General features: G+C 40.6%; 1 protein-coding gene across 1 annotated transcript in view; it reads right to left on the reverse strand.

The window, feature by feature from the left end:
• Nucleotides 1–26807, reverse strand: part of PCCA (propionyl-CoA carboxylase subunit alpha) — an 863696-nt gene that overhangs the window by 201031 nt on the left and 635858 nt on the right. Inside the window, exon 15 of the mRNA XM_053707812.1 lies at nucleotides 10603–10656. Coding sequence (XP_053563787.1) covers nucleotides 10603–10656 — 54 coding nt within the window. The remainder of the gene's footprint in view (nucleotides 1–10602; nucleotides 10657–26807) is intronic.

The following is a 26807-nucleotide window of genomic DNA, read 5'->3' on the forward strand; positions in this document are numbered from 1 at the left end:
ATGAAAAAGAGAAAGCCTGCCCCCCACCTGATCCAAAATTAGATAGGGGTAGATCCTTCATGCTGATTTAGAGTCAGCAAAAGGCATTTGTTTTGTTTTCCCTTATTCCATGGCTGGCTGGATTTCCAAGAGGACCTTAATTGGTCTTGTTTGGAAGAAGAAGAGGAGGACTTCTGTCACTTAAAATTCTGAAAGGAACGAAAATTAGAAGTCTGATGACCCTTAGGTCTATTATTCTTGTCCTAAGGTAGGACCTTTCCACCCATAACCTCTGAGATGAGCTCCACCAGACCAGGTCCAAACAAAGTTTTACCCTTATAGGGCAAAGCCAAAAGTATGTTGGCATCACAGATAAAGGTATTGGCCAGTTTAAGAGCCTTGATCCTGTCTTGGATCTCCTTTACAGTAGTCTCTTCTGAAATCAGATCAGATAGGGCATCACACCAATAAGATGCTGCTCCCACAAACCGTGGCAATACTTGCCGCAGGTTGCCAATGTAAACCCTGATGGACATACATCGTTTTTAAATAAACCTCCAGTTTTTTATCCATAGGATCTTTAAAAGAACAACTATTCTCTATAGGAATGGTAGTTCTCTTAGCTAGAGTAGAAATAGCACCTTCTACCTTAGGAATGGTGCGCCATGAGTCTTGAATAGAGTCAGCAACAGGAAACATCTTTTTAAAAACAGGGGAAGGGGAAAACAGGACACCAGGCTTTTCCCATTCCTGTGCTATAAATTCTGAAACTTTTCTAGGAACAGGAAAAACATCATCAGAAGGAGAATCATAAACTCTATCCAGCTTAGAAGACGTCTTAGGGTTGGCAGCAAAAGTAACTAGAACCTCCTTCAGAAGTAACCGAAGAAGTTCAAGCTTACATCTAAAATGAACCTCTTTAGATTCTGAAGATTTCACTGCCAAGGAGTCAGAATCTGAAATCTCACCTTCAGAAGCTACTGAAGTATTTTCCTCATCAGACAATTGAGAAAGGTTGACCAACACAGATTTAGGTTTAGAAACCTTACTAGCGGTAAAATGTTTAGATTTTCTCTTATCTTACGCTTACCCGAAGAAGGGAAAGCTGACAAAGCCGCTGTTACAGCAGAGGTAATCTGAGCGGCAAAATCCCCAGGTAAATAAACACCCCCAGGACGTTGAGAAGACACAGAAGGCACAGTATGAGACACAATTAAGGCTTGGGACGTTTGAGAAGAAAGCTGAGGCATGTCACGCACAGCATTGTCCTGAGAGACACTTGGCTCAGAAGGGAGTAATTTGTCTTTAAATTTTAGAGTATTTAATAAACATAAGGAACACAATTGCATTGGCAGGACAATTTGAGCCTCTAAACATAGTAAACATTTGTCCACAGATATCGACTGATCTAATCCTGAATCCATTACCGTAGTCACAGAATTGAATTAAATATCAAAATAATAACATTTTTTGGTTGATAATTTAGACACAAAATAAAACAACATAAATACCACCTCTCCTGCCGTACCAGAGAAAAACACCTCAGTAGTAAGAGGAAGGCAGACTCTACTAATGATTAAATATAGGGGGTTTGACCTTTTCACATTAGAATCGGCTATTATTACATAGATAGTCTCTTAAATTCAATATATATTCACGATCCTTTTTGTAACAAACTTTAGTTTAAACTCCGCAGAGTAAGCATAAAAATATAAACATGCAGTTCTTAGCAAGGTCGGGTCAGTCTCGGTCATATATACATTCACACATTTTATTCTTAAAGTTATCCTTTTGTGTGTGACAGACCGGTTCCGGTCCACAGAGAGAGCAAATTGCGGGCTAAAGAAAGAAAAATTCACTTTTAAATATCACAAGCAGGGACCATGCCTGCATAACATAAGTTCTTTTACTCACCGCTGTTCCTCTCCTCCCCGGTAACGCTGACCCGACTCCTTCCTGCTCTGTAAGCACTATGTGCATCCAGGATCCGTGTTTCCGCTTTTCCGTGCAGAGTTCAACCCAGGTTACAGGTGCTGAAGACGACAATGAGAAACAACTCACCCGGGGAACTCTTAAAAATCCAAATGCTTTATTTCCATGCGTTTAAAATAATTTGCGGCAGCATAATGACAAGTAGTGTATTTTTCTTTAAACACTCATATCCACCAACGGTAGCGCCAAGGGGTCAGGTGACGCGTTTCGGCTAATCGCCGTAGCTGTAGCTTGGACTACGGCGATTAGCCGAAACGCGTCAGATTTTTTAAGAGTTCCCCGGGTGAGTTGTTTTTCATTCAGTCGTCTACTGATGATTACACTGATCTTCTCCTCTAACGATTCACTAGATGTAAACAAGGATCCAACACTGATTCTCGATGCGAGGCAACTCCTACGCACCACAGACTCACTGAGCTCCGTTCCGGAATAGCGGAAGTGTGGGCGTCACGTGAGCGGGAAAGAAATACAATACGCCATTGAAAGCGCACAAAATAGAGAGAAAACGGCTTAAAATTAAAACCGTTAAGCAAACTCTAAAAATTGTCCACATATGTTAAAAAACAGAATTTATGTTAACCTGATAAATTTCTTTCTCCAACGGTGTGTCCGGTCCACGGCTTCATCCTTACTTGTGGGATATTCTCTTCCCCTACAGGAAATGGCAAAGAGCTGTCCATATAGCCCCCCCCTCTGGCTCCGCCCCCCAGTCATTCGACCGACGGTTAGGAGATAAAGGAGAAACTATAGGGTGCCGTGGTGACTGTAGTGTATAAAGAAAGAAAATTTTCAAACCTGATTAAAAACCAGGGCGGGCCGTGGACTGAACACACCGTTGGAGAAAGAAATTTATCAGGTAAACATAAATTCTGTTTTCTCCAACATTGGTGTGTCCGGTCCACGGCTTCATCCTTACTTGTGGGAACCAATACCAAAGCTTTAGGACACGGATGAAGGGAGGGAGCAAATCAGGTTACCTAAACAGAAGGCACCACGGCTTGCAAAACCTTTCTCCCAAAAACAGCCTCCGAAGAAGCATAAGTATCAAATTTGTAAAATTTGGCAAAAGTATGCAGAGAAGACCAAGTCGCTGCCTTACAGATCTGATCAACAGAAGCCTCGTTCTTGAAGGCCCATGTGGAAGCCACAGCTCTAGTAGAATGAGCTGTAATTCGTTCAGGAGGCTGCCGTCTGGCAGTCTCATAAGCCAATCGGATGATGCTTTTCAGCCAAAAAGAAAGAGAGGTAGCAGTAGCTTTCTGCCCTCTCCTCTTACCAGAATACACGACAAACAAGGATGAAGTTTGTCTGAAATCCTTTGTTGCTTCTAAATAGAATTTCAAAGCACGGACCACATCTAGGTTTCTTCGAAACTGGATTCGGACATAGGGAAGGAACAACTATTTCCTGGTTAATATTCCTGTTGGAAACTACTTTTGGAAGAAAACCAGGTTTGGTACGTAAAACTACCTTATCTGCATGAAATACCAGATAGGGAGGAGTACACTGTAAAGCAGATAATTCAGAAACTCTTCTAGCAGAAGAAATAGCAACTAAAAACAGAACTTTCCAAGATAGTAACTTAATATCTATGGAATGCAAAGGTTCAAACGGAACCCCTTGAAGAACTGAAAGAACTAAATTTAGACTCCAAGGAGGAGTCAAAGGTCTGTAGACAGGCTTGATTCTGACTAAAGCCTGTACAAATACCTGTATATCTGGCACTGCTGCCAGACGTTTGTGCAACAAAACAGACAGAGCAGATATCTGTCCTTTTAGAGAACTAGCTGACAAACCTTTATCCAAACCCTCTTGGAGAAAGGAAAGTATCCTCGGAATTTTAATTTTACTCCAAGAGTATCCCTTGGAGTCGCACCAACAGATATATTTTTTCCATATCTTATGGTAAATTTTCCTAGTCACAGGCTTCCTGGCCTGAATCAGAGTATCTATAACCGAATCTGAAAACCCATGCTTAGATAGAATCAAGCGTTCAATTTCCAAGCAGTCAGTTGCAGAGAGACTAGATTTGGATGTTCGAACGGACCTTGTACTAGAAGATCCTGTCTCAAAGGTAGCTTCCATGGTGGAGCCGATGACATATTCACCAGGTCTGCATACCAAGTCCTGCGTGGCCACGCAGGAGCTATCAGTATCACCGAGGCCTTCTCCTGTTTGATCCTGGCTACAAGCCTGGGAAGGAGAGGGAACGGTGGAAACACATAAGCTAGATTGAACGACCAAGGCGCCACCAGTGCATCCACTAGTATCGCCTTGGGATCCCTGGATCTGGACCCGTAACGAGGAACCTTGTAGTTCTGACGAGACGCCATCAGATCCATATCTGGAATGCCCCATAGTTGAGTTAACTGGGCAAAGACCTCCGGGTGGAGTTCCAACTCCCCCGGATGGAAAGTCTGACGACTCAAATAATCCGCCTCCCAGTTGTCTACTCCTGGGATGTGAATTGCAGATAGATGGCAGGAGTGATCCTCCGCCCATTTGATGATCTTGGATACCTCTCTCATCGCCAAGGAACTCCTTGTTCCCCCCTGATGATTGATGTACGCTACAGTCGTCATGTTGTCCGACTGAAATCTTATGAATCCGGCCTCCGCTAGTTGAGGCCAAGCCAGGAGCGCATTGAATATCGCTCTCAGTTCCAAAATGTTTATCGGGAGAAGAGACTCTTCCCGAGACCATAGACCCTGAGCTTTCAGGGAGTACCAGACTGCGCCCCAGCCTAAGAGACTGGTGTCGGTCGTGACGATGACCCCCTCTGGTCTGCAGAAACTCATTCCCTGAGACAGGTGGTCCTGAGTCAACCACCAGCGGAGTGATTCTCTGGTTACCTGGTCTACTTGAATCTTGGGAGACAAGTCTGCATAATCCCCATTCCACTGTTTGAGCATGCACAGTTGCAATGGTCTTAGATGAATTCGAGCAAAAGGAACCACGTCCATTGCTGCAACCATTAACCCTATTACCTCCATGCACTGAGCTATGGAAGGCAGAGGAATAGATTGAAGAACTTGACAAGCGTTTAGAAGCTTTAACTTTCTGACCTCTGTCAGAAATATTTTCATTTTTACAGAATCTATTATTGTTCCCAGAAAAGGAACCCTTGTGGACGGGGACAGGGAACTCTTTTCCATGTTCACCTTCCACCCGTGAGACCTGAGAAAGGCTAATACAATGTCTGTATGAGCCCTTGCTTTGGAAAGAGACGACGCTTGGATTAGAATGTCGTCTAGGTAAGGTGCTACAGCAATGCCCCTCGGCCTTAGCACCGCTAGAAGGGACCCTAGCACCTTTGTGAAAATTCTGGGAGCAGTGGCTAAACCGAATGGAAGAGCCACAAACTGATAATGTTTGTCCAGAAAGGCAAACCTCAGGAACTGATGATGATCTTTGTGGATAGGAATATGCAGGTACGCATCCTTTAAATCCACGGTAGTCATATATTGACCCTCCTGGATTGTTGCTAAAATCGTCCGAATGGTTTCCATTTTGAAAGATGGAACTCTGAGGAATTTGTTTAGAATTTTTAAATCCAGAATTGGTCTGAAAGTTCCCTCTTTTTTGGGAACTACGAACAGGTTTGAGTAAAAACCCAGGCCTTATTCCGCTGTTGGAACTGGGTGTATCACTCCCATCTTTAATAGGTCTCCTACGCAATGTAAGAATGCCTGTCTTTTTATCTGGTCTGAAGATAAGTGATACATGTGGAACCTTCCCCTTGGAGGAAGTTCCTTGAACTCTAGAAGATACCCCTGAGAGACTATTTCTAGTGCCCAGGGATCCGGAACATCTCTTGCCCAAGCCTGAGCAAAGAGAGAAAGTCTGCCCCCTACTAGATCCGGTCCCGGATCGGGGGCTACCCCTTCATGCTGTCTTGGTAGCAGCAGCAGGCTTCTTGGCCTGTTTACCCTTGTTCCAGCCTTGCAATGGTTTCCATGCTGGTTTAGGCTGGGAAGCGTTGCCTTCTTGTCTAGAAGCTGCAGAGTTAGGATTTGGTCCGTTCCTGAAATTGCGAAAGGAACAAAAATTAGATTTGTTCTTAGCCTTGAAAGGCTTATCCTGTGGGAGGGCATGGCCCTTACCACCAGTAATATCAGAAATAATCTCTTTCAATTCCGGCCCAAAAAGGGTCTTACCCTTGAAAGGAATATTAAGCAATTTAGTTTTGGACGACACATCCGCCGACCAAGATTTCAGCCAAAGCGCTCTGCGCGCCACTATAGCAAAACCTGAATTTTTCGCCGCTAACTTAGCCAATTGGAAAGTGGCATCCAAGATAAAGGAATTAGCCAACTTCAGTGCGTGAATTCTGTCCATGACTTCATCATATGGAGTCTCTTTTTGAAGCGAATTTTCTAGTTCCTCGAACCAAAAATACGCTGCCGTGGTGACAGGAATAATGCACGAAATAGGTTGAAGAAGGAAACCTTGCTGGACAAATATCTTTTTTAGCAATCCTTCCAATTTCTTATCCATAGGATCTTTGAAAGCACAACTGTCCTCAATAGGAATAGTTGTGCGCTTGGCTAGCGTTGAAACTGCCCCCTCAACCTTAGGAACCGTTTGCCATGCGTCCCTTCTGGGGTCGACAATGGGGAACATTTTCTTGAATATAGGAGGTGGAACAAAAGGTATACCTGGTCTTTCTCCTTAGTCACTATGTCCGCCACCCTCTTGGGTATCGGAAAGGCATCAGCGTGCACTGGGACCTCTAAGAATTTGTCCATTTTGCACAGCTTCTCTGGAATTACCAAAGAATCACAATCATTGAGCGTAGTTAGCACCTCCTTAAGCAGGGCACGGAGATGTTCTAACTTAAATTTAAATGCCATGATATCAGGTTCTGCCTGCTGTGAAACTTTTCCTGAATCAGAAACTTCCCCTTCAGACAGACCCTCCCTCACTGCCAATTCAGATTGATGTGAGGGTACAACAGATAAGTTATCGTCAGCGCCAACTTGCTCATCCTCTGTGTTTAAAACTGAGCAATCACGCTTTCTAGGAAATGATGGCAGTTTGGATAATAAATTTGCTATAGAATTATCCATTACTGCAGTTAATTGCTGCATAGTAACAAGCATTGGCGCGCTAGATGTACTAGGTATCGCCTGCGCAGGCAAAACTGATGTTGACACAGAAGGAGAGGATGAGGAACTATCCCCACTATCTTCCTCTTGGGCAATTCTATTAAATGTGACATCACTGTCCTGACTTTGTTTGGACGCCCTGGCACATTTTGCACAAATAGTTAAAGGGGGAACCACCTTGGCCTCTATACACACAGAACATATGCTATCTGAAGGTACAGACATGTTAGACAGAAATTGGCAGGCTAATAATGCAATAAAAACGTTTTTAAACAAAACCGTTACTGTCCCTTTAAATAATAAAAAGGCACCCTTTATTTCTGCAAGTTTGAAAAACTATGAAGGCAATATCCGATTTTAACAAAATTTGCACCCCAGTGTCCTAATGCCTTGAAAGTATTGCACACCAAGTTTCAAGACTTTAACCCTTAAAATGAGCAAACCGGAGCTATTTGTTCAAATCAACAATCTTAACACACTACAATCACTGCCACAGCCTTGCTGCTGCTTTTTACCTTCCCTGAGAGTTATTTGCCACTAAAGTAAACCTTCCTGAGTCCGTTTTTTGAGCCACAGGACCCCTCACATGAAGCTGCATGCACTGCCTTGGAAGAAAACTGCGCAATTGAGGCGCGAAAACGGGGCCTCCTTCCTCTGAGTGAAGGGGCCTTTCTGACTGGAATAGTAGTCTAACCAACTGCCAGGCGAAAAAAACGTTCCCAAAGTGTTTTTAATTACACAAACACACTCTAAATGCCATATAAATATGAAATAAACCAATCGATTTAGCCCACCATAGTGTCAACCAGTATAGAGCCCATTTATAAGCCTTAATCTGTTATCTAAGAAAATGGCTTCCTTATCCCTTAAGGGAAAAACTGACAGTCTTCTAGCATTAACATGTCTTGTTAGAAATATGACTGATCATACCTGTTGCAGATAAGCCTGCAAACTGTTCCCCCCAACTGAAGTTCTCTGGTTTCAACAGCCTTGCGTGGGAACAGTAATGGATTTTAGTTACTAGTGCTAAAATCATACTCCTCTTTAACAGAAATCCTCTTCATTTTCTGTTGCAGAGTAAATAGTACAAACCGGCACTATTTTAAAATAACAAACTCTTGATAGAAGAATAAAAAACTACAACTAACACCACATACTCTTTACCATCCCCGTGGAGATGCTACTTGTTCAGAGCGGCAAAGAGAATGACTGGGGGGCGGAGCCAGAGGGGGGCTATATGGACAGCGCTTGCTGGGTGCTCTCTTTGCCATTTCCTGTAGGGGAAGAGAATATCCCACAAGTAAGGATGAAGCCGTGGACCGGACACACCAATGTTGGAGAAAAGATCATAATCCATGCCGATATACAAATAAATTGCTTAAAATTAAATGGGACTCTCTGCAAAATGTCCCATGCAAAGTATTGTTCCAACAATAAAGCTATAACCCCTCAGCCAAGTGAAAAGTCCTCTCTACTGTCTCATTAAATGTTAAGTACATAATGTAAATCTGTCCCAAAAATAAAATTGTATCCTTAACTAAAAAAAAGGATAACTTGTCCCAAAAATGGATCCATAAGAGGACTAACCTCTTAAGTGCTGCTGTCCTTCAGTACCTAGAAGGCAAAGGCACTTACCTTAGATCCTGTCAGACAGATGCTGCTCCTTAGGTGTGGCAGGTACTTCACTCCCTGTCATGGACCTGTAGGAAAATAAAGAACAGAGTAACCAACACTGGCTTTTTTCAAAGGGGAAGCAAAGTGTTAAAAGTAAAGCAAAGACTACCTTGCTGCCTTTTAACTGCTTAAAAGCCACCACTACTCTTACTAAAGAGACTGACGTGGACCTAATCCTTGCTTGCAGGGAAAAGTACCCATAAAAGGATTAAATATCTTCAGACACCAACTTCGCACATCGTCCATTGACAGAGGCATAGAAAATGACTGGGGATTATGGGTAAGGGAGGCTACGCTTAACAGCTTTGCTGGGGTTCTCTTTGCCTCCTCCTGCTGGCCAGAAGTTGAATATCCAACTAGTAATTGAATGACGTTGTGGACTCTCCATGTCTTAGGAAAGAAAATTGTTTCAATTTTGACTGAGATTTGTATGAAATTCATGTTTGTGCACATAATTTATCTAGGTATCTCCTGCTCACTTGCACTTTCTGCATCCACCTAGGAAGACATATTAGATGTTCTCCCAAGTGTGTTGCATAGGAAGCAATCCTTTTGTTCATTTTATACAATCAAATTTTGTTTTATACTAACAAGTCAGGAGGTCAATTTAACTCACAGTTACAAACTACAAAGTAGAACTGACTAAGGTGAGAAAACTGAGCACGTAGAAAAAATATATACAAGGCTCAATGTTCACAACTCTCAGGGAAGTGGGAATTTCAATGCAAAAGTGGAAATGTTTTTATTAGTTATGCCTCAACGTATTTAAAGTATAAAACTAGAACATATATTGCGGGAATTCTTATATAACAGACCTAGGGGTGCCTTTTTACCAGCTTGAACTGTTGGAAGTCACTGTTGCTGTAACGTAACACATTCTTGAAATCTAGAGATTTACATAAGTGCATCCAGTCTACATGTCCCTTCTCTGCATTTACCTATTATTGTTTTGTTTTGTCAACAAATCGGAGCAGGAAGAACCAGAATTCTCACAACCCCAATGAGCTCCTGCCAGGATTCTGAGGTGAGCAAATGAAATAAAACAGCTCTAGTGTAAGACAAGATATTGTTCTATAAAAACTATGCACGAAAGGAGCAGCTATAGCACCTATAAAGTAATACTAATAAGGCATACTTATAAATTAACGACTAAATCAAAAAACTATTTATATTAACATTAAACCATTTTTTTTATTACATTTTCATTCTCCTAATTTTGTCTAAAAACATAATAGATAATATGTTCAATAAAACTGGAAAACAAACTACTGTGCGGCAGAATATACTGAATAATGCATTTTTTAAAAGCTATTTTATACACACGTGATTGTTAACGATTTGTAGGTATGCTCTATATAGCAGACTATGGAAATGTACATTAGAATGAAAACAAATCTAAGTAAATTTGTAACAAAATGTGTAAATAAGATAAATGAATAGCCAATAAAGATATTTTATTTTAAGTGTTTTGCTCATCAATGAACAAAAATGTTCATTATTACAGAGTATGATACATAGAATCAGGACAGAGGTAGCCTTAAATACCAGTGAAGTAAAAACATCTGCAGGCTGCAGCTAGAGTTCAGTACATGTTAATGCACAGGTAAAAGCAAAATACTGAGACCTAAAATAGGAGGCTGATATCTAAAAGGAAAAAAGGTATACATTTGACTTTCTACTTTTCCAGGTAGGTGGGATCTATTTATCCGCTTGCAGAAAAAAAGTTAATCATGTTTTTCTTATAATCACATAATCTTCAATTATGGAATGGGACATTAAAGAATAATGGAAACATAAAATGTCTTGATGGACTATTTTAATGAAACAAAAACAAAACATTTGTACTCACCACAGTGCCCAGGAACTGAATACTTATGTTTCCAGCTGCATCACGAGAAAGGCACTAAAGGCAAGATGAAAGAAAATAACCAGTAAGCAAAAATAAATAAATAAATAACATTTTATTCTGTTACTTTTTTATAACGTTCAGATTAAGGTTTCATAATTATAATAATAATAACAATTTTGTGATGTAATCAACAGATTGTGCACTCCTATTATTTATAGGTAAATTTACCATCCCTGCAGGCTAGTAGTGAATCTGTCCACCTGCAATCATCACTTGCAATGTTTCATCACACGGCCAAATGTATCCTCTTGTGCAATGCTGCCCCTGCTCCGGCTTAACCAATTGCGCTAGAGCAGTGTTTTTCAACCAGTGTGCCGTGGCACACTAGTGTGCCGTGAGAGATCCTCAGGTGTGCCACGGCAGACTGACAACAGTGTGACATATTTTTTAAACTTTGCTTGTTTTTTACTACCAGTGTGGGGTAGTTTGTAGGAGGCATGGCATAACAGCACAATACATACAGTATGTGTGTGTTTGTGTGTATGTGTATATATATATGCTGTATAAGGCTACGTGTGATTTTTTAAAAATTTTGGGATGGTAGTGTGCCACAGGATTTTTTAATGTAAAAAAGTGTGCCACGGCAAAAAAAAGGTTAAAAATCACTGCGCTAGAGCAAGGAATGTCACTCAACCCGAACTAGAGAGTGTCAGGGTGATTAATCTCCCCACTTCTGAGGTGGTACAGAGGAAAAAAGAAGCAGCTTTTGCTTCTTAAATATGTGGCAGTAGGTTCACTTATGTGAACCTGCTCCACTGTCCACATGGCAGGAAAAGCAAATTTACCTCACAGTGAGAGTTCACTATATGTGGCTCCCAATAAAGCAGAGGCTTTTGAGAAAGGAAGGATATTGTGTAGTATGGGAAGTATGCATAAGTAAGACTATTAGGTGTTGAGGTATTCTAAAAGGATATTGGTTGCTGTAAGGGTTAATTGTGCTGGAACAGTGCTAAGACGAGGGTTATCTGCAGTATGTGAGCAATCTCAGCAGTAGTTATGGTTCATTTTGTTTTGAGGACAGAGACAGCAGAGGTTAGGATTAATAGCAGTGGCAACAAAGCATTTTTATGGTATCATGGATGAGGAAACACTTAAAAGGACATGAAACACAACATTTTCTTTCATGGTTCAGGTAGAGCATGCAATTGTAAAAACTTATCAATTGACTGCTATCATTACCTCTGTTTAAGGAGCAGCAATGCAAGACTGGTACATAGCTGAACACATCAGGTGAACCAATGAAAAAAGCCACTTATCTGCAGCCGCCATTCAAAAGCTAGCTCCTAGCCACCTAAGCCTACACAGGTATCCTTTCAACAAAGGATACCTAAAGAATAAGGAAAGTTAGATAATATAAATAAATTGGAAAGTTGTTTAATATGCTCTATCTGAATCATGAAAGTTTAGCCTTGACTTTAGTTTCCCTTTAACAAGGAGGATCAATTACTGTGTAAATATATAAACTGTTGTAAAACAGCTAAATAGTTGTACATTTGGTTCTGAAAGGGAAATGGCACATTATGTACTTAAGCTCAAACACTGCCACATTTGTTTAGTGGACCTAGAGAAATCTACCTACAAAATACTCTCAGCAACCTATCCTCAAAAATATAAGCCAACCATTCTATCCCACACCATTACTCTCAAGCATACATTTACCACCATTACATTATTGCACAGTCATACGTCTACCCTACTACCTTACATACAAACGTCAAGCACTAATGTCTACACTGTGTTCTCCAACACACATTCCGCACATTTAACCTAATCTGCATTCTCACACTTTCTCATACCACAACATATGAAGCCCATTAGGCTAACTACTTTTCAACATAATTTGGCGCAACTCAAACAAATCTCTTTACAGACAGTCTTTTGAAACAAACCTTAAAGGGATAGTAAACACCAAAAATGTTATTGTTTAAAAAATTAAATTTATGCTTACCTGATAAATTTCTCTCTATCCGGATATGGAGAGTCCACAACTTCATTCAATTACTAGTGGAAATATCACTCTTGGCCAGCAGGAGGGGGCAAAGAGCACCACAGCAAAGCTGTTAAGTGTCACTTCCCTACCCATAATCCCCAGTCATTTGACCAAAGGGAAATGGAAAAAAAATAAGACAAAGGTGTTGAGGTGCCTGAGGTTTAGTAAAAAATAACTGTCTAAAATGGACTAAATGACTTTGAAGTGAAGCAGTACGCGCAGAGGCCAATTTCACCTCTATAGACTGGACATACAACACTAGGAGTGAGTCTTAAAGGGCCCTTATACACTCATTTTTTCTTTGCATAAATGTTTTGTAGATTATCTATCTATAAAGCCCATAAAGTTTTTTTTTAAAAAAAATGTATAATTTTGCTCTGATTTTCAGACTCCTAACCAAGCCCCAAAGTTTTATTTGAATACCGTCAGCTACCTTCTCCAGCTTGCTCCTGTTTGTGTAAAGGGTCTTTTCATATGCAAAAGAAGGGGGGGGGGAGTGTCTTATTTCCCACTTGCAGTGGGCTTTCCAACTGCCTTTTCAACAGAGCTAAACTGAAAGCTTCTAAGTACGTTTTTAAACCATTTTATACTGGATTTTTAAATCAGTATCTGTGCATCTTATTCTTTATAGTAGTGTCTATTACATGCAGTTATATGAAAATGAGTGTATACTGTCCCTTTAATAAAAGGTGGGGTCATAGACTCTCCATATCCGGAAAGAAATACATTTACCAGGTAAGCATAAATTTTGTTTTCTTTCCTAAGATATGGAGAGTCCACGACATTATTCAATTACTAGTGGGAACCAATACCCAAGCTTGAGGACATAGAATGATCAGGGAGGGAGAACAAGACAGGCAGACCTTAACAGAAGGCACCACCGCTTGAAGAACCTTTCTCCCAAAAGAGGCCTCAGCTGAGGCAAAAGTATGAAATTTGGAAAATTTGGAAAAAGTATACAGAGAGCACCAAGTTGCAGCCTTGCAAAGCTGTTCCACAGAAGCTTCATCTTTGAAAGCCCAAGAAGAGGAGACAGCCCTAGTGGAATGAGCTGTAATTCTCTCAGGAGGCTGCTGTTTAGCAATCTCATAAGCAAAATTAATCATACTTCTCAACCAGATGGAAAGAGAAGTAGAAGTAGCCTTCTGACAGGGCAGAAGACTGGCAAAAATCCTTAGTCGCCTGTAGGTAGAATTTTAGAGCACGCACAACATCCAAGTTGTGCAACAGACATTCTTTATGAGAAGGAGGATTGGGACAGAGAGAAAGAACAACAATTTCCTGATTAATATTTCAATCCGAAACCACTTTAGGAAGAAAGCCCAATTTAGTATGAAGAACCGCCTTATCAGCATGAAAGATAAGGTAAGGCAAATCACACTGCAAAGTCGAGAGTTCCGAAACTCTCCGAGCAGAAGAGATAGCAATTAGAAACAAAACTTTCCAAGATAGCAACTTAATATCTATGGAATGCATTGGCTCAAATAGAGCCTGCTGCAAAACTTTAAGAACAAGATTAAGGCTCCAAGGAGGAGCAACAGATTTAAACACAAGCCTGAATCTGACCAGGGTCTGACAAAAAGACTGAACATCTGGCACATCTGCTAGACGCTTGTGTAACAAAATAGATAATGCAAAAATCTGACCTTTCAGAGAACTGACTGACAACCCTTTCTCCAGACCTTCCTGGAGAAAAGACAAAATTCTAGGAATCCTGACCCTACTCCAAGAGTAGCCCTTAGATTCACACCAATAAACTTATTTATGCCATATCTTATGATAAATTTTTCGAGTAACAGGCTTGTGAGCCTGGATCATGGTCTCAATGACCGACTCAGAAAATCCACGCTTAGACAGAACTAAGCATTCAATCTCTAAGCAATAAGCTTCAGAGAAACGAGATTTGGATGGAGGAATGGACCCTGAGTTAGAAGGTCCTTCTTCAGAGGCAACCTCCAAGGCAGCCAAGAAGACATCTTCACTAGGTCTGCATACCAGATCCTGCGAGACCATGCAGTAGCTATTAGAATTACCGATACTCTCTCTTGTTTGATATGAGCAATAACTCGTGGAAGGAGCGCAAATGGAGGAAACAGGTATGCTAGACCGAAATCCAAAGGAACTGCCAAAGCATCTATCAGAGCAACCTGAGGATCTCTTGACCTTGAATCGTACCTTGGAAGCTTGGTGTTCTGCCGAGACGCCATCAGATCCAACTCTGGCACCCCATTTGAGGGTTAACCTGGAGAACACCTCCGGATGGATAGCCCACTTCCCCGGGATGAAATGTCTGTCTGCTCAGGAAATCCGCTTCCCAGTTATCCACTCCAGGAATGTGGATGGCAGATAGACAACAATTGTGAGCTTCTACCCACTGAATAATCCATGCCACCTCCTTCATGGCTAAGGAACTCCGAGTTCCTCCCTGGTGGTTGATGTAAGCCACTGAGGTGATGTTGTCCGACTGAAACTTGATAATTCAGGCTAAGGACAATTGAGGCAAAGCCATCAGAGCATTGTAAATCGCTCTCAATTCCAAGATGTTTATGGGGAGACTAGACTTCTCCCGAGTCCATAGTCCCTGCGCTTTTAACTAGTCCCAGACTGCTCCCCAGCCTAGCAGGCTGGCGTTTGTGGTCACAATCACCCAGGAAGGTCTCCAGAAGCATGTGCCCTGAGACAGATGGTCCTGAGAAAGCCACCATGGGAGAGAGTCTTTTGTCGACTGGTCTAGATCTATCATCTGAGACAGATCCGAATGGTCTCCGTTCCATTGTCTGAGCATGTATAATTGCAGAGCTCTCAAATGGAATCAATGTCCATGGAAGTGACCATCAGACCAATTACCTCCATACAATGAGCCACTGATGGCTGAACATTAGACTGAAGAGAGCGGCAAGGAGAGAATTTTGGATTTTCTGACCTCCGTCAGAAAATTTTTCATAGATAGGGAATCTATTATGGTCCCAAAGAAAAACACCCTTGTAGGTCGAACAAGGGAACCCTTTTCCAGATTCACTATCCAACCGTGGGAACGTAGAAAAGACAACAAGATTTCTGTATGAGAGTTTGCTTGTTAAAAAGATAGTGCCTGAACCAATATGTCATCCAGGTATGGCGCCACTGCAATTCCCTGAAACCTGATCACTGCCAAGAGAGCCCCCAGAACCTTTGAGAAAATTCTGGGAGCTGTGGCAAGGCCAAACGTAAGAGCTACAAACTGAAAGTGTTTGTCTAGAAAGGCGAATCTCAGGAATTTGTGATTATCCCTGTGGATGGGAACATGAAGATAAGCATCCTTCAGGTCTATGGTCGTCATGAACTGACGCTCTTGGACCAAAAGAAGAATGGAACAAATGGTTTCCATTTTGAAGGACGGTACCCTGAGAAAATTGTAGAGGCACTTTAGATCTAAAATGGGTCGAATAGTTTCCTCTTTTTTGGGAACCACAAACCGATTTGAAAAGAATCCTAGACCCTCTTCCCTTACTGTAACTGGAACAATCACTCCAAGGGAGGAAAGGTCCTGAATGCAGTTCAAGAATGCCTCTCTTTTTTACCTGGTCTGCAGATAATCTTGAGAGGTGGAATCAGCCCCTGAGAGGGAAATTTTTGAATTCAATTTTGTAACCCTGAGATACAGTCCAAGGATCTAGGTGCCGGGGGCCGACCCTTCGTGCTGACAGACTCAGCTGAGGGTTTCTTTGATTGCTTCCCCTTATTCCAAGACTGATTGGGCTTCTAAGAAGACTTGGACTGCTCCTGCTTGGAAGAGGGAGAGGAAGACTTTTGACCTTTGAAGTTACGAAAGGAACGAAAATTACTTTGACGTCCTTTGAGTCTGTTTTTCTAGTCTTGCGGTAGAAAAGACCCTTTTCCACCAGTAATATCAGAAATTATTTCTGCCAGACCAGGTCTGAACAAGGTCTTTCCCTTGTAAGGAAGTGCCAGAAGTTTGGACTTAGAGGTAACATCAGCTGACCAAGATTTTAGCCACAATGCCCTGCGGGCTAGGACAGTGAAGCCAGACATCTTCGCTCCCAGTCTAATAACTTGCATGTTAGCATCAGAAATAAAGGAATTGGCTAGTTTGAAAGCCTTAATCCTTCCTTGTATCTCATCCAACGGAGTCTCTACTAAAATTGATACAGACAAGGCGTCGCACCAATTAGATGCCGCACTTGCTACTGTGGCAATACAAACTGCAGGTTGCCATTGAAGACCTTGATGAACATAAATCTTCTTCAAATAAGCCTCCAGCTTTTTGTCCATGGGATCCTTAAAGGAGCAGCTATCCTCTATAGGAATCGTAGTTCTCTTAGCCAGGGTAGAAATAGCCCCTTCTACATTAGGCACCATGCGTCAAGAATCTTTAATGGAGTCAGCAACAGGAAACATCTTTTTTAAATACAAGAGATGATTAGAAAGAAATCCCTGCCTTCTCCCATTCCTGTGAAATAATCTCCATCTCACAGTCTGGGGCAGGAAGAACTTCCAGAGAGGAAGGAGCATCATAGTATTTATTAAGTTTACTATACTTCTTAGGGTTGACAACGTCACAAGTATCGGAGTCGTCCAAAGTAGCCAAAATCTGCAGGCAAATAAACTCATCCAGGAGGCTGAGAGAAACTGCAGGGCACTGTATATGATGCCATAGAGGCTTGGGACGTTTGAGGAGAAAGCTGTGGCATTGCCAGAACAGCATCATCCTGAGAGACATTGGGCTCAGAGGGCAACAATTTATCTTTAAATTGAAGTGTTCTAGCTAAGCATGCAGCACAGAATTGCATAAGCATAACAATTTCTGCCTCTAGGCATAACAAACATTTGTCAAAAAACACAGTCTTGGTCCAGTGTCCATAATACTAAATAAAAAATTCCCCAAATTGTAGAATTTTTTTAAATACACTGTCACTTTAAGAATTTTTAATACCACAATTTGGCTGCCAGAAGTCTCTAAAACGATCCTATAGTAGAGCAACACTGAAGAGACAAATGAAGCCGCTTCGCGAATATCCGACAGCAGAGAGAAGTCACATGACTGGGAGAGGAAACTATGCAGCAAGTAAAAGGCGCGCGTTTCCCTCTGCATACAACATAAGATGCAAGTAGCTGCAGCTGGTTTCAAACTCAAGCAATTTGTCAGTTCTAGCTAACCAAGCAAAGAAAACCAACTGCCAAATTTTAAGTTTATACATAAATCCCTGTATAAAACATAAGCCACACACATACTAATAAAGTATTTCAACAAAATTAGCCCAAAGAGGAAAAACGTCCCAATAAAGGGAAGATTAACCCCTAGTCTTAAAGGGACAGTTTACCCAATATGACAATCATTTTTAAATGCTTTGGATTCATTAATTACATAGACTGCTGCTGGTCTAACAACTAAGTTCGTTTTCTAACTTTTAAAAATTGTATTGGAAAAGTCCATTTTTGTATTTGGCTACCCATACCCAGTACTGTACTTTCTGGCCGTGCGGCCGCTCTGCTTGCACTCCCAGCAGCACAATATGCATGAGCCGGCCCCCAAAATGTCGTCACTGGTAGTGTGTGGGTTCAGCAGCATGAACGATTCACTGATGGAGATCAGACATTACTGTGACTGACAAACTAATGGAATGTGGGAGTAAAAAATCACCTCCGTGTAAGCACTATGCAGCCCCTCCCAGCACATAATCCCTCCTGCTCCTGTGCGACACTGCCTGTGCGCTCATCCAAAAAACAGCTGGCCTGTGATGGTGGAGTTAGAGCTGGTACAGTGCCTGTAAACACTTATGGAGGGATAACATACAGCATGGACAGAAGCACCCAAGCATAGTGATCAGGGCAGAGGGAGGGGTAAAGGATCCATCTGAGCCATCAAAAACACTTTTATTACAGGCTGCTAGACTATCCGTTGTGAAATAGCTGCCCACATCTTTACTACAATCTCCTTTTAGTCATATGTTACAGTGGCTGTCTAAGTAAATATGAGAGCAGCACAGGGATTCATTTTCATTGCTCTTACTTTGTCCTTGCTCCAGCTGCACAGAGATCAGGTCACATTCCTGACTGCTGCCCAGAGCTAGATCTAGAGACTTGACAGAAAGTTCAATGAGTGTTTTTCCACGGAGCCTGATGTGATATAACGGATAGTCTAGCAGCTGGATGTTTGTAATTAGAAATCTGACCCCTCAGATTAGAAACAACCTAAACTCAGCCACAACAGAGCACCCTCAATTGTATTTGTTACAATATGGTTTTGCTTTCATCATTTTATATAATTGCGGGTGCTCTGTTTCCTTTTAATATGTTGGAATAAAGTGTGTAATGCTTTTTATCACCCCTGCATAGCTGCTCATTTGTCTGTAGTGTAAGGAACATTTGGAGTATTACAGATTTGTACCATGATTGCTAACAAAACTATTCTGACCAGTGACTCACTTGCATTGCCATTATTGATTGGCCAGGGGGCGTGTAAAAACTATTAGCTGACCAGCCCTTTCACTAGGGCGTTCCAGGAGTGTGAATATCTATGGCTTAGGAGGAATAATTAAAGACAAAAAACTAAACGTTTTTATTTAAATATATTTATGTTGTTAGAACAATTTTAGTTACTATAACATTATTATTGGCAATACATATTTCCCTCTCCTGAGTGTACTGGTCCTTTAACATACATATTGTGCCTGCCTCATGTGTGGTATCATCAAATTTAAACGTACCACAGAAAATTTAAAGCCAAATGGGTACTCACAAGGCTTTGAAGCACACCTATGTGCTTGTAGGAACAGGCTGCAGATTTTACCAGGTGTGGCAGCTCACCCACAAAAGATATCAGTCATTTACTGCTGTGGAAAGATGAAACACAAAACAGGCACCAAATAGTGCAGATCACTAAGGATCTAATAATAGCTTAACACAGGTCATAAAGTGGGTACTCACATATTGGATGAGCACACCTATGTGCTGGTAGGAACAAGCTGGCAGATTTGGATGTGGTGTGTCAGATCACCACCAAGGAACTTTTCTTCAGTATGCAGTATCCAGGTATGGCAAAATCCTGTTTGTTAGGCTCCCATTCAAGCAGGTGCAGGTAAATGGAACCACTCACAAAGGTATTTTTATAAGGTAAAAATACTATTTATTATAAAAACAAAGTTAAAAATAAATGTACATAAGAGTGGAAAGGGGGTGTACAATACAATACAGTACCCACTTTATGACCTGTGTTAAGCTATTATTAGATCCTTAGTGATCTGCACTATTTGGTGCCTGTTTTGTGTTTCATCTTTCCACTGCAGTAAATGACTGATATCATTCGTGGGTGAGCTGCCACACCTGGTAAAATCTGCAGCCTGTTCCTACAAGCACATAGGTGTGCTTCAAAGCCTTGTGAGTACCCATTTGGCTTTAAATTTTCTGTGGCACGTTTTAATTTGATGATACCACACATGAGGCGCCCCTTTGTTTTGTCTTTTATAGTATTCCTGGACCTTTTTTTGGTGAGGAGGAGGCAGTCATCGTTTGGAAGAAAGTCCACTCTTTAACTTGAATTTGAACTTTCACACAGCATCATCCCATTTGTATTATTGTTTGGAATTTCAAATGTATTTCTAATTTCATATGTATTTCTTGTTCTCTTGTGTGATATCATGTCATAGATTAGCGCCCCCCCCCCCCCTGGTTTTTGGTTTAGATTGATAATGTGCCTGCCAACTGCTAAAGAAAATCCTGTATAAAGGATTTTAAAACTGCCCCCCTCTACTGCATATGACATATTCTTCTGAAGTGCAAGTCTCCAAGACCTAGAAGACCAAACCACTTACCTGCAGTCTAGCTGTTCGGCAGAAAGTCAGCTCGCAAGGCGTGAAAGGACACATACTCCTTACAGAGACCTGTAGAAAAAGAATGAACAGAGTAACCAACTCTGGCTTTCTGTACCATGGGCAGCAATGTGTTAGGAAACAAAGCAAGGACTACCTCACAACTTCCTAACTGCTTAAAAGCCACCACTACTCTACTGAGAGATTGACGTGGACTCAGCTAAACCCAAATCCTTGATTGCAGGGAAAAGTACTCTAAAAAGGAATTCATTTCTTCAGAAACCAAACTTCACCTCCTTCATTGACAGAAACAAAGAGAATGCCTAGTTAACCGCTTTGCTGTGGTGCTTTTTGCCTCCTCTTGCTGGCCAGGAGTGATATTCCCACTAGTAACTGAATGACGTTGTGGACTCTCCATATCTTAGGAAAGAAAGATAGATAATCCCTTTATTTACCATTCACCAGTTTTGCATAACCAACACTGTTATAGAAATATACTTTTTACCTCTGTAATTACCTTGTATCTAAGCTTCTGCAGACTGCCTCCTTATCTCAGATTTTTGACAGACCTGCATTTCAGGCAATTAGTGCTGACTTAAATAACTTCACGTGCGTGAGCAAAATGTTATGTGTATGGCAGACATGAACTAATGCCCTCTAGCTGTGAAAACTGTCCAATGCATTCAGTTAAGAGATGGACTTCAAGGGCTTAGAAATTAGCATATGAGCCTACCTAGGTTTAGCTTTCAACTAAGAATACCAAGAGAACAAAGCAAATTTAATGATAAAAGTACATTTGAAAGTTGTTTAATATTACATGCCCTCTCTGAATCATGAAAATTTAATTTGGAATTTACTATCCCTTTTTACTCTCAATGCTACATCTTTTTTTCTATCCTCCCACCATTCACAGTTTCTCCATCATATTCTCTGCAACCTAAAGACAGATACTTACTTCCCTTTACCTTGTTACTTTCTAGTGGTATCCATTCCTCTTCCTTAAAACATGCATTTGACAAATGTATCTAAAAGAAGCCAAGTCATTTGCACACTGTTGCATGTATTATAGAATCTGGCTCTTTTTTATGCATTACATTTAAAGGGACAGTCTAGTCCAAATCAAACTTTCATGATTCAGATGGGGCATGCAAATTTAAACAACTACCCAATTTACGTTTATTATCAAATTAGCTTTGTTCTCTTTCTATTGTTTGTTGAAAGCTAGACCTAGGTAGGTACGCTAATTTCTAAGCCCTTGAAAGTCACTTCTTATCTTAGTGCATTTTGACAGTTTTTCACAGCTAGACAGAGCTAGTTCATGTATGCCATATAGATAACATTGTTCTCACTCCTTTATATTTATTATTTATGAGTCAGCACTGATTCGCTAAAATGCAAGTCTGTCAAAAGAACTAAAATAAGGAGGCAGTCTGCAGAGACTTAGATACAAGATAATCACAGAGGTAAAAAGTATATTAATATAACCGTGTTGCTTATGCAACACTGGGGAATGTGTAATAAAGGGATTATCTATCTTTTTAAACAATAACAATTCTGGAGTAGACTGTCCCTTTAATATACATCAGTTGAACCCCTACAAATTCAGGTATTAGTAAAGAAAAGTTTAATCTATGGCGTGTTGAAGGGCAACTAAAGGGAAAGTTTACCCAAAACTTTCTTTCCTTTAATTTATTCCCAATGATCAATTTTACCTCCTGGAGTGTAATTCAATTGTTTTAAAAAAGCTTATTATCTTTATATTGGCATTTGAAATAGCTGATTTAGCCTGTAGTACCCCCCCCCCCCCCTTTACTGAAGTTTCTATACCTAGGTATAGGCTATTGAGAAACTATTACACTCACAGTGGGAGGTGGTAGAGATAAAGCTCTAAAATGTTTCAAAAGTTCTAAGTATTGTACAGGTACAGAGATAAGAAAGGGAAGCATTTGAGTGATATGATAACGAGATCTGATCTGTCAACAAGCCAAGCCTATTTTGATGGGCTGTGGTTTAAAAGAGCAAATCCAGCTATTTTGCAAAAATAAACATAAATGAGCAAATTCTCATACATTTTATACGATGCAGCTGGTATAACAAGTCAAGGGGAACACATTCAAAGAAAATATATTTTACAGTGAACTGTCCCTTTAAGTGGTTTAATCACTGCTGAGTGTGTTCAGGAAATCAGTAGGTTAAAGCTCTACTGTGAGGGTATTTTTCAGCAATGATTTAACCCCTTCGCTGTGGGTTCAGGAAATCAAGGAGTAAATTGCTGGTATGTATGTATGGGTTCTGGGAAATGAAGGAGTAAATAATTGCTATGTTTCTGGAAACCAAGAGGTTAAATCCCTTTTTGTGTATTACTTGCAACAAACACACACACATACATACACACATACATACATACAAGATTTTGGAGCAAAACTGTGGAAATTTGTGCCCATTCGCCCAAAAGAGCATTTGTGAAGAAAGACACTGATGTTGGACGAGAAACTCTTTCTCCCAATCAGTATTCCAATTCATCCCAAAGGTGTTCAATATGGTTGAGGCCAGAGCTCTAATTCATCCCAGGGCTCTGTGCAGGCCACTTGAGTTCCCTCACACTTAACTTGTCGAGCCATGTCTTTATGGACATCGCTTTATTCATAGGGTCACATCATTGTTTGTCTATGAAGATTTATGGCTGCATATTATGCACCTGCTAGCAATGCATGTGGTTGAAACACCTAAACTCAATTAGTATTGGTGTCCATACTTTTGGTCATATAGTGTATAATATAAACACACACACACACACACACACATATATATATATATATATATATACACACATCGCTATTTATGCATACATACACACTCATATATATACAGTATATATACAGTATATATATATATATATATATATATATATATATATATATATATATATATATATATATAGAGAGAGAGAGAGAGAGAGTGAGAGAGAGATGCAAAAAAGAAGCACTCACTGAATTTTCTTCAAAATGTGGCAAATGATTTTAATGCAGTTTGTGACGTTTCGGGACAGCAACAGTCCCTTCCTCTGACAAGTTAACACTAAACAAAATCAGCCTTTAAATAGGCTCCCAAACACACTCCCCTCAAGATCAGCCAATCCAGGCTGAATAATAGACACACCCCTATAGTTACCAATGAAAATTAGTGATACATTTGTGCATATAAATGTTGTGAAATTATCGATCAAAAAATTAATTAAAAACAAGCCCAGAATGGGGGGCGTGTCCGAACCATGATCTTGAATGGTCGCACTTTCCTGTGCTCCTGTGGATCACTTAATAATCCGCTGATTATATGAGAGAATCTACAGTGAAACAGCAACAATCAACTTATACTCATCCACTCTGTCTAGCAGAACTTTGTTTTGCTGTTTTACTGTATTATTGAAGCAGGAGCTCAGCATCGGACGTTAGAAGCCTAGAGCGGCGGCTCTCATATAGGCAACGTCACCCCCCTCAGATATTTGAGGGTATTCGTCTACACTGGACACTATAATACCTTTGTGCTGCCATCACTATAATTGCTGCACACGCGAAGAGTGTCATTAAGTTCCAGGCAGACAGTGTTCACGGAACACGCAGAGCTACTAAGAAACTACACAGTAAAATGGCCGCCACAGAAAATGGAGAAACGACAACATACTTTAATTTGCACTATTTAAAACTCGAACAACTCTTGGAGTCAATGATTGAAAGAACCCCTTATGACTTTTTGATACATAAGATCGGCACAATAGATAACCTGCAGGCGCCCGATGAGAAAACCCCTACTGCCGGCACCCGAGAGGAAGTCAGAGCAACAGGGAAGATGGCGCTAACAGATATTGCATCACAGGGAGCCGTATTGCCTGCTTCTGCTGTCAAGCAGAGACAGGCGCCATACGCACCTAAGGGCTTCCCCTCAAGACCCCCATCTGCACCACGCCATCAAGCCCGACCCCAAAAAATCCGGTTAACGAGAGGCAATAAATTGAAGACGCCAGCACTGAAAAAGCCTACCGGAACACAGCCACGAGCTGCTCAGAGAGATCGTTCCTCAGCAACGGGCCTGGCCCCAAAGAGGCCCAGGAGGGATCCCTGGAAAGAGCTAAGTGATCACCCGACAAGCACATCTGACAGTAGCCCTCTGACAAACATTTGCCATGAGGCAGGCAGTATGTGGCCCACAAAGTATACAAGCCTGCCCTATACAGTTACAACTATGGACCTTGGGGGATTCACGTTTGATCCTGGCAGGCTCCCTGGGGACGTTACACTGATCCCACATGTACGAAGCTCCCTGGCACCAACGGACATGGGAGGTTGAGAAATTTCAATCTCAGTTACTTTTACTATACACCCTGAATGATCGCTGCTGGGGAATGACATTTATCAGACATTTATCAGTTTATTATAAAATATAGTTTGTTTGAAGTTTAAGTTTTCACTAAGGCAGTTGCGTTTATAGGTTTTTTTTTTGCGTTTGAATGTGATAATGTGTTCTGCAGTAAAGTACAGTGCAGCATGTATATGCCTCCTGCTCCCATTTTTAATAATTGATTACCCTCGGGTGGCTTACGGCCGGAGCTGCTGAGGAAAATAACAAGACTGGTTCTTTAAGACACTGGGACTGGTCGGCAAAGACAGACTGTATAAATTGGTGCACAAAGCCTCATAATATATGATGTTATAACTAAAATGTCACTTAGCTGAGTTAGCCATATCACTGAAGAAAATCCACTGTAATATGCCTGCTTTCAGTGCTCAAGCAGCAAATTTACTGCACGAGAGCATGAGGTGGTACATGGGTAGAATTATCATATCACTAATTGATGTTCCAGTGTAGATCTTTGTGTTACTTGTTATATGAAAGGCCAATATTCAGAGTCATAACAGCTTATGATAACCAACGATTATTACATAGATTGTTTCTTATATCAAGTGTTTATATCCCAATGATGTTGGATGTTGTTTAATCTATAATTATGCTGTGTGTTATATGAAAAGCCAATTCTCAGAGTCATAACAGCTTATGATAACCAACGATTATTATATAGATTGTTTCTTACATCAAGTGTTTATATCCCAATGATGTTGGATGTTGTATGATCTTTAATTATGTTGTGACACATTAATATACTACAATAAAGCTCTTTAAAAACTCAAAAAAAAAAAAAAAAAAAAAACAAATAAAAAAAAAAAACGAGCCCAGAATGAATCCTATTGTTGGTAGTCATGTCCCCTTCACAAAATCAAAATCATAACGAATCCTGAGTCAACTAAAGTAATAAAATATGACCAAACTTAATCGTAAGCTTTTAGCCAATCAACCTTCATTTTGTATCAGACTCTGATACGTCATCTAATCTGCTCCCGGTACACACCTACTGTTGCTAAGGACGCCCAGCTCTCCAATATGCGTGTTGTTAACGATCATTGCGCAAAGCATCTCAACAGCTATCAGGGAACCAAAACTAAGGTCAATCACACAGTTAAATTGCAACAAATATGATACCAGCAAACATGACACAAAGATCGGCTAACGTACTATCCACTGAGCGCAGTCAATATATAACCCTCAGATCGCAGTGAATCTCAATAACATAGGAAAATCAGATGTCAAAAGAATATTGAAAAATAACAATAAAGAAATACCATAAAAGAAATGCCCCCCATGTTTGACAAGATCTGCAGATTGCGTAAATATTCATAACCACCAATGTGCTATACGTGACAAATCGCCGTAAAAATAGTTACCACCATTATCTACGTGTAAGTGTAAACAAAAGAATCAAGACCATCCAATGTTAAAACGCCATGTCAGAGTGGGCGTGCAAGCAGAGGCGTGTCCATGCCACGTATTGTGTATCTTGATTTTATGTGCCCTATCAGTAGAACCAACATTAAAACATAAATAAACAAGCAATATACTAAAACAAGTTGCTTATAAATGATAAATACCCAAATATCAAAAATGCCGAATCTATCAAGTGTCAAAAATAACAAATAACAAATAAGTTCACCACTATTCTCAAACTATCTCAATTAATTGAGAAAAACGAAAAATAATCTCTACTGTGAAGAGAGATTGCCAATTGGTTCAAACACCGCAATCTACATAAATCCTATTAGCCCAAGTCACAAAACTACACCTGACTTAAAACTTAGGTGTTTATAAGAAACGATCTGTAACGTATGAAATAGGAGTTCCAAATAAACTCCTACAGTAGGAGTTTATTTGGAACTCCTAATGTATGAAATACGTTACACTTACACGTAGATAATGGTGGTAACTATTTTTACGGCGATTTGTCACATATAGCACATTGG

The sequence above is a fragment of the Bombina bombina genome, chromosome 3 (assembly GCF_027579735.1).
Source record: "Bombina bombina isolate aBomBom1 chromosome 3, aBomBom1.pri, whole genome shotgun sequence".
Lineage (NCBI taxonomy): Eukaryota > Metazoa > Chordata > Amphibia > Anura > Bombinatoridae > Bombina > Bombina bombina.